This window comes from Tachypleus tridentatus, unplaced genomic scaffold, assembly GCF_004210375.1.
Source record: "Tachypleus tridentatus isolate NWPU-2018 unplaced genomic scaffold, ASM421037v1 Hic_cluster_2, whole genome shotgun sequence".
NCBI classification, from domain to species: domain Eukaryota; kingdom Metazoa; phylum Arthropoda; class Merostomata; order Xiphosura; family Limulidae; genus Tachypleus; species Tachypleus tridentatus.
Window position 1 is genome coordinate 51,483,757 of NW_027467782.1, and position 10,057 is coordinate 51,493,813.

At 30.5% G+C, this 10,057-nt stretch overlaps 1 protein-coding gene across 2 annotated transcripts in view; it reads left to right on the forward strand.

Moving 5' to 3' along the window:
• Positions 1-9,534, forward strand: part of LOC143242989 (fasciclin-1-like) — a 74,475-nt gene extending 64,941 nt beyond the window's left edge. For both annotated transcript variants that reach the window (XM_076486599.1, XM_076486598.1), the window contains exons 7-10: positions 802-985; positions 1,703-1,862; positions 3,071-3,206; positions 9,347-9,534. In XM_076486599.1, the coding sequence (XP_076342714.1) occupies positions 802-985; positions 1,703-1,862; positions 3,071-3,206; positions 9,347-9,519 (653 nt within the window). In that variant the 3' untranslated portion in view covers positions 9,520-9,534. The remainder of the gene's footprint in view (positions 1-801; positions 986-1,702; positions 1,863-3,070; positions 3,207-9,346) is intronic.
• The last annotated feature ends 523 nt before the right edge of the window (positions 9,535-10,057 follow it).

A 10,057-nucleotide genomic window follows, 5' to 3' on the forward strand; every position in this document is an offset into this window, starting at 1 on the left:
TTTGAGTATGTTGTCATCCCGAACTATGAGTTATCTCTGTGTGTTTCCTTGTAGACTATTAGTTATCTAGATGTGTTATCCTTCTTGACTATCAGTTGTGTGGATGTGTTGTAATTCCAGATTATCAACTGTTTGAGTGTGTTGTCATCCCGAACTATGAGTTATCTCTGTGTGTTGTCCTTGTAGACTATTAGTTATCTAGATGTGTTATCCTTCTAGACTATCAGTTGTGTGGATGTGTTGTAATTCCAGATTATCAACTGTTTGAGTATGTTGTCATCCCGAACTACGAGTTATCTCTGTGTGTTGTCATCTCAGACTATGAGTTATCTAGATGTGTTATCCTTCTAGACTATTAGTTGTCTCTGGGTGTTGTCCTCACAGAGTTCCCAAAACATAAAGTGTGAAAATACGTGATTTTGTATTTTACAGTCGTTGTCATTAGACGATATAGTTGAAGTGGTACATTCCTAAAAGATCATGATAATGAATCATTGTTATAAGAATACCCCATCTCCTTCAAAATAACTGTTTCTTTTACTTGTTTAACTTATACAATTTTCCATTCTGAACAACTATCTAACATGCAGAATGTTTCTTTCTGTGTATTTATTTACATTTTGTACTGGGCAATCGTGTAACTATTATTACATTGGTTTATATCTCATGTTTCCTGTTTTGTTTGTAAAACTTGTCGTAATTTCGTATGTAGAAAAAGAAATTTGTCCATAAAGTAATTTTTTTTATTCAATGATATAATACAGTTAATATTTTCAGTAATTCAACATTACTTATTGTCAGTTTTCGTAAGAAGCAACACGTTCCAGGAAAACCAAGCTCACCATAAAGGAGTTGTTTTGTCTAAGATCGTTCGAGCTAATATTCCACTAAGGAATGGTGTGGTCCATCTGATCGAGCATCCGCTAATGATCATAGACATTAGCGTATGGGACTTTATCCAGAGCAAAGGGGACAAAAAACTGTCGTAAGAATTACAATAATTCAGTTTTGTGTTGAGTAAGACATTTTGAAATTCAAATTGAGCTTCATTTTCTGTATGAACTTCAGAAATCACTAAACACTAAGAATACAAACTTCAGGATACAAAGGTTAGTCAACTTTAGAACGGAAGGGTTGGTATAGTCTAAACTTCAGGATACAAAGGTTAGTATAGATGTCAACTTTAGAACGGAAGGGTTGGTATAAATTTAGACATTAGGATAGATAGGTTAGAATAAATCTAAACTTTAGAATACAGAGGTTTTGTACGGATGAGCACACCTTTAGATCTAGATATTTATTATACCATTCTCAGTAGCTTTCAGTTTTATCAATAACTATATATATCTGTGATTCACTCAACACTGTGAATCTATCCAGTGTGAAGATAATATAGTAGACGAACATGGTATATAAAGGTTATCTTGTAGTATTCGAGTTATACCGAGTTTATGAAAATCTATTGATATATTTTAGGTAAGTTAATTTATTCAGAATTTACATTTCAGACATATATATATATAATTATTTATTTGAATTGAAATATAAATTTTTTGCATCTAATTCGATAACGGTTTTCAACAATTAAAGATGATTTCAAATGAACGTAATTAATATGTTTAACTAATTGTTTAAACAGAATGGTATATAGTTCTCGTATTACATTGAGTTTCATTAAGTAATTTTGGTCACGTGATTGCAGGGAATACATGCAATTGGTTAAGGAAGCATCACCGGATTTTGATTTCAATATCCGTAACGCTGTAGAAAAGACAGTTTTTGTGCCCACAAACGAAGCTATCCAAGAGGTGGAACCAGAGAAACTGGAAATGTTGAAAGCAAACAAAACTGAACTGACCAACGTATGTTACAGTTTAAAACGATATTTAGATTAATACCTATTGAATTTAAGTCCATGTGTGGATGGTGTCGAAAATAGTTTGTTGATGGTGTCAATAATAGCTTATTGGTGATTTCAATAACAGCTTGTTGGTGATTTCAATAATAGCTTGTTGGTGATTTAAATAATAGATTGTTGGGGATTTAAATAATAGCTTGTTGATGGTGTCAATAACAGATTGTTGATTATATCAAGAATAGCTTGTCGATGGTGTGAACAACAGATTGTTTATTATGTCAATAATAGATTATTGATTATATCAAAATAGCTTGTCGATGGTGTGAATAACAGATTGTTTATTATGTCAATAATAGATTATTGATTATATCAAAATAGCTTGTCGATGGTGTGAATAACAGATTGTTTATTATGTAAATAATAGATTGTTGATTATATCAAAATAGCTTGTCGATGGTGTGAATAACAGATTGTTTATTATGTCAATAATAGATTGTTGATTATATCAAAATAGCTTGTCGATGGTGTGAATAACAGATTGTTTATTATGTCATTAATAGATTGTTGATTATATCAAAATAGCTTGTCGATGGTGTGAATAACAGCTTGTTTATTATGTCAATAATAGATTGTTGATTATATCAAAATAGCTTGTCGATGGTGTGAATAACAGATTGTTTATTATGTCAATAATAGATTGTTGATTATATCAAAATAACTTGTCGATGGTGTGAATAACAGATTGTTTATTATGTCAATAATAGATTATTGATTATGTCAAAATAGCTTGTCGATGGTGTGAATAACAGATTGTTTATTATGTCAATAATAGATTGTTGATTATATCAAAATAGCTTGTCGATGGTGTGAATAGCAGATTGTTTATTATGTCAATAATAGATTATTGATTATATCAAAATAGCTTGTCGATGGTGTGAATAACAGATTGTTTATTATGTCAATAATAGATTGTTGATTATATCAAGAATAGCTAGTTGATGGTGTTAGTAATATTTTGTCAATCATAGATTGTTAATAGTTTTAATAATAAATTGTTAATGGTGTTACTAATAGATTGTTAATAGGTCATGTAAAATTCATTTGATATATTGATAGTTACATTTCGTGTAACAGTACAGAAATGGGTTAGTAACATGACAAAGATTCTGTGTTAGTGAACAATAACCATGTTTACTGCTTAATTTAATGTAGCTGCTCCGGTTACACATGACTCAGAAGGCTATCTCCACTGATGACGTGTGGCGGCACGGGCGACATTACGAGATTATCACTGCTGACAACCAACGTACGATGTACTTCCGAGCTGTCGGGAACTACAAGAATAAGTGTATACCCGCTTACATTTGTTATCGTAATAAGAGAAATTAACACGTATATAAAATATTAGTGAATAACTTACGTCCCACGTTGTATAACTGTTAGGATTATAAAGAAATATTACTCATACTGTTGAAGGTGCAATCTATCATCAAGCAGACAAGTTGGAATCGGTGTTAAAGTGTTAATTTTAACGGGTCCTTGTGGGGTAACTCTAAATCATGGAGTTAGAGAAATAAAACTTACGGTTCGATTCCCTGTAGTGACACATCAGGTAGCCTCTGACTTTAATATAATCCAAACTCACGAGGTGTGAAAGAAGCTTATGTAATTATAGGTTGAATTACCCGTCCTCTGGACAAAAGTTATGTAAATTCATGATTAATGAAAGGTTATCATAGAATAAGAAACGATGCTTCCTTTATTATATTTACATAGATAAGTAGTTACGTGGACATACAACTGAGAGTATTATTATAGTTATATATATAAATATTTACATGTTTATACAACGGACAGTATTATTATATTTACATAGATAAGTAGTTACGTGGACATACAACTGAGAGTATTATTCTAGTTATATAGATAAATATTTACATGTTTATACAACGGACAGTATTATTATATTTACATAGATAAGTAGTTACGTGGACATACAACTGAGAGTATTATTATAGTTATATATATAAATATTTACATGTTTATACAACAGACAGTATTATTATATTTCCATAGATAAGTAGTTACGTGGACATACAACTGAGAGTATTATTCTAGTTATATAGATAAATATTTACATGTTTGTACAACAGACAGTATTATTATATATAGATTCAATTTTTTGATCATCAGTGATTTTTATATGAATGACAAATACAGTAAAAACCACATTAGAGGCGAAAATATTAAGATTGAATAAAACGTTATTCGATCTTCAAGTTCTCACACATTTCTATTTAAACAAGGATAATGTCCAGGCTACTGTACGAAGAGTATTAATCATCCATACTTAAATAAAAACGTATAAATATATGTTGATTACTGTTGACTATACTTTAATAACAGTATGTACACAGTGACACAATTACTGTTGACTGTACTTTAATTACAGTATGTACACAGTGACACAATTACTGTTGACTATACTTTAATAATAGTATGTACACAGTGACACAATTACTGTTGACTATACCTTAATAACAGTATGTACACAGTGACACAATTACTGTTGACTGTACTTTAATTACAGTATGTACACAGTGACACAATTACTGTTGACTATACTTTAATAATAGTATGTACACAGTGACACAATTACTGTTGACTATACTTTAATAACAGTATGTACACAGTGACACAATTACTGTTGACTATACTTTAATAACAGTATGTACACAGTGACACAATTACTGTTGACTATACTTTAATAACAGTATGTACACAGTGACACAATTACTGTTGACTATACTTTAATAACAGTATGTACACAGTGACACAATTACTGTTGACTATACTTTAATAACAGTATGTACACAGTGACACAATTACTGTTGACTATACTTTAATAACAGTATGTACACAGTGACACAATTACTGTTGACTATACTTTAATAACAGTATGTACACAGTGACACAATTACTGTTGACTATACTTTAATAACAGTATGTACACAGTGACACAATTACTGTTGACTATACTTTAATAACAGTATGTACACAGTGACACAATTACTGTTGACTATACTTTAATAACAGTATGTACACAGTGACACAATTACTGTTGACTATACTTTAATAACAGTATGTACACAGTGACACAATTACTGTTGACTATACTTTAATAACAGTATGTACACAGTGACACAATTACTGTTGACTATACTTTAATAACAGCATGTACACAGTGACACAATTACTGTTAATGTTATATAAACAATCACGCAATTACTATTGACTATACTTTAATAGTGTTATTTAAACAATCATACGATTACTATTGACTACATTTTAATAACAGTATATAAACAATCATACGATTACTATTAACTATAATTTAATAATGTTGTACAAAGAATCACACAAATTGTTGAACATACTTTAATAACGTTATTTAAACAATCATACGATTACTACTGACTATAGTTTAATAACGTTGTATAAACAGTTACACGATTACTACTGTCTATAGTTTAATAACGTTGTATAAACAATCATACGATTACTACTGACTATAGTTTAATAACGTTGTATAAACAATCACACGATTACTACTGACTATAGTTTAATAACGTTGTATAAACAATCACACGATTACTACTGACTATAGTTTAATAACGTTGTATAAACAATCACACAATTACTACTGAGTATAGTTTAATAACGTTGTATAAACAATCATACGATTACTACTGAGTATAGTTTAATAACGTTGTATAAACAATCGCACGATTACTACTGACTATAGTTTAATAACGTTGTATAAACAATCATACGATTACTACTGACTATAGTTTAATAATGTTGTATAAACAATCACACGATTACTACTGACTATAGTTTAATAACGTTGTATAAACAATCACACGATTACTACTGACTCTAGTTTAATAACGTTGTATAAACAATCACACGATTACTACTGACTATAGTTTAATAACGTTGTATAAACAATCATACGATTACTACTGACTATAGTTTAATAACGTCGTATAAACAATCATACGATTACTACTGATTATAGTTTAATAACGTTGTATAAACAATCACACGATTACTACTGACTATAGTTTAATAACGTTGTATAAACAATCACACGATTACTACTGACTCTAGTTTAATAACGTTGTATAAACAATCATACGATTACTACTGACTATAGTTTAATAACGTTGTATAAACAATCACACGATTACTACTGACTATAGTTTAATAACGTTGTATAAACAATCACACGATTACTACTGACTATAGTTTAATAACGTTGTATAAACAATCACACGATTACTACTGACTATAGTTTAATAACGTTATGTAAACAATCACTCGATTACTATTGACTATGCTTTAATTATTGTTTTTAAAAAATAATACGATTTTTATTTACCATACTTTACTATACATTATACAAGGTCCGTCTCCCCTTGGCATAGCGCATATCTGCTTACTTTCGACATTAAAAGTTGATTTTTGATACCCGTGGTTGACATAACACAGATAGCCTATTTCGTAGCTTTGTGCTTAAGTTCAAATTCAACCACTTTTAAGATATAAAATTATTCAGTACAATATTTCAAACGTGATTAATATTTTTTAAAGTATTATCTAAACATTACTTCAAAATAAACTGTAATTTTATTTGTGTCATCAAAAAGAATTGAAAAGAAACTCATGTAATATCCATGAATTATGTTACGTTAGTATAAGTCGCAATGAAAGAAATATTAATGTTATTTGGTAGTTAATATATTTATCATATCCATCCTGGTATATTTTACTGTGCACGATTCAAAGATTTAGTGTCTATCTTTTAAAATTTCATTATACTGCTCTTTGTTTATGATATACCAGATAAAATTAAGAATGAATTAGACAAAATAAAACAATACTTCATCAACATCAATAAGTTTCCTCCACAAACCGTAGAAAACATTATACGCACACACCTAGGCAGAAAGCAAAATCAACCAACAAAAGTAAATATATCTCATGAATCAAAAAAAATCACAAAACCATATACTGCTGTATTCCATATATTCCTGACATCAGCAGACAAATAACCAACATTTGGCAAACACTAGTAACAAAATATGACATTCCAGTTAATACCAAATTTATTCAAAAACCAGGCACAAAACTGAGGTCTATACTATGTAAAACTACACTGACAAACACCACACCAACATTATTTATAAAATACAATGTGATAACTGCCACGACTTCTATATTGGAGAAACAAGTAAAAAATGGAAACCAGATTCAAAGAACATAAAAGTCACCTTCACACGTTTTCGAACAATGCGAATCAAATAAACACAATATAACCATAGAAAACACTCAAATACTAAATAAAGGAACAAACATAAACAAACGCAAAATTAAAGAAGCCTTACTTATACAACAACTCAAGCCCAAAATACACCAATACAAGGGAACACCTTTATACCTCTATTTAAATATATATATTCAGAACATCTAACCACGCCCTCTACATTCCTACACTCAGTTACACAACCCCCTTCAAACATGTGGTCAGCTATTGATCAGTTACCTTTCTTTGTGAACCTAACGATGACCGAAGAAGGTTGAAACGTTGTTCGCTCCTCTACATAAACAAATTTTCTCAACCCAAACGAGCCGTTCTCACATATAGCATGTTTCACTGTTGTGAAGGTGTGAGTTTCCCACTGTAATGGTTTACGTTTTACTGTCTTTAAGTTTTAATTTATCAACTATAACAGTTTAACAATATTTTCCACTGTTCTGAATGTGTGAGTTGCCCACTCTAACATATTAAGTTTCAATATCTTACAGTATTAATCTGTGAACTCTATCAGTCTAACACTATCTTTTACTGTTTTGAAGGTGTGAGTTGCCCACTCTAACATATTAAGTTTCATTGTCTTACAGTATTAATCTGTGAACTCTATTAGTCTAACACTATTTTTTACTGTTTTGAAGGTGTGAGTTGCCCACTGTAACATATTAAGTTTAAATGTCTTACAGTATTAATCTGTGAACTCTATTAGTCTAACACTATTTTTTACTGTTTTGAAGGTGTGAGTTGCCCACTCTAACATATTAAGTTTCAATGTCTTACAGTATTAATCTGTGAACTCTATTAGTCTAACACTATTTTTTACTGTTTTGAAGGTGTGAGTTGCCCACTCTAACATATTAAGTTTCAATATCTTACAGTATTAATCTGTGAACTCTATCAGTCTAACACTATTTTTTACTGTTTTGAAGGTGTGAGTTGCCCACTCTAACATATTAAGTTTCAATGTCTTACAGTATTAATCTGTGAACTCTATTAGTCTAACACTATTTTTTATTGTTTTGAAGGTCTGAGTTGCCCACTCTAACATATTAAGTTTCATTGTCTTACAGTATTAATCTGTGAACTCTATCAGTCTGACACTATTTTTTACTTATTTCAAGGTGTGAGTTGCCCACTCTAACATATTAAGTTTCATTGTCTTACAGTATTAATCTGTGAACTCTATCAGTCTAACACTATTTTTACTGTTTTGAAGGTGTGAGTTGCCCACTCTAACATATTAAGTTTCAATGTCTTACAGTATTAATCTGTGAACTCTATTAGTCTAACACTATTTTTTACTGTTTTGAAGGTGTGAGTTGCCCACTCTAACATATTAAGTTTCAATGTCTTACAGTATTAATCTGTGAACTCTATTAGTCTAACACTATTTTTTATTGTTTTGAAGGTCTGAGTTGCCCACTCTAACATATTAAGTTTCATTGTCTTACAGTATTAATCTGTGAACTCTATCAGTCTGACACTATTTTTTACTTATTTCAAGGTGTGAGTTGCCCACTCTAACATATTAAGTTTCACTGTCTTACAGTATTAATCTGTGAACTCTATCAGTCTAACACTATTTTTTACTGTTTTGAAGGTGTGAGTTGCCCACTCTAACATATTAAGTTTCATTGTCTTACAGTATTAATCTGTGAACTCTATCAGTCTAACACTATTTTTTACTGTTCTGAATGTGTGAGTTGCCCACTCTAACATATTAAGTTTCACTGTCTTACAGTATTAATCTGTGAACTCTATCAGTCTAACACTATTTTTTACTGTTTTCAAGGTGCGAGTTGCCCACTCTAACATATTAAGTTTTATTGTCTTACAGTATTAATCTGTGAACTCTATCAGTCTAACACTATTTTTTACTGTTTTGAAGGTGTGAGTTGCTCACTCTACCATATTAAGTTTCATTGTCTTACAGTATTAATTGTTCAATTCTAATATACTACTACTATTTTTCACTTTTCTAAAGATGTGAGATGTCCACTCTATCAGACGAACTCTCTCAGTTTCATTGTTATAAAAGTGTGATATTTTCCTAAGATTTCTTGATATATATTATCTGGAAAAGACTTTCGTTTTTATTTATTTTGTTTCAGCTTTAACAGTAGAAGCTGGCGGGGTGAACGCTAGTGTTGTAGAAGCTGACATTGGTGCAACAAACGGTATAATTCATGTCATCGACCGGGTGTTGGGCCTACCTTATCAGACAATAATGGAGAAATTGTCAAGTGATCCAGATTTACGGTTTGGTTTGATAATTATGTTTTAAATGATATTAATTAAATATTATTAATATGAGTTCAAACATGAATTGAAAAATATTATTGTGCTGTTAGTACGTGGCTGTTAGTTTGTGTGATTTTAGATAGAGTCCACCTCGAGGCTGTTAATAGGTGTAATTTTGTGTTGGTTCCTATTCGACATACTTATTTTCTTTATTATGTCTGTTGCGTTCGTTCACATTGGAAAAGCTTACCTTTCGTATTGTATTTGATGTGATGGTTCCTGTTCCACATACTTACCTTCCCTTGTTTTGTGTGATTTATACGTTCGTATTGGAGAAACTTACCTTCCTTACTATGTATGATGTGTTGGTTACTATTAGACAAACTTATCTTCCTTACTATGTATGATGTGTTGGTTACTATTAGACAAACTTATCTTCCTTATTATGTATGATGTGTTTGTTACTATTGGGCAAACTTATCTTCCTTACTATGTATGATGTGTTTGTTACTATTGGACAAACTTATCTTCCTTACTATGTATGATGTGTTGGTTACTATTGGATAAACTTATCTTCCTTA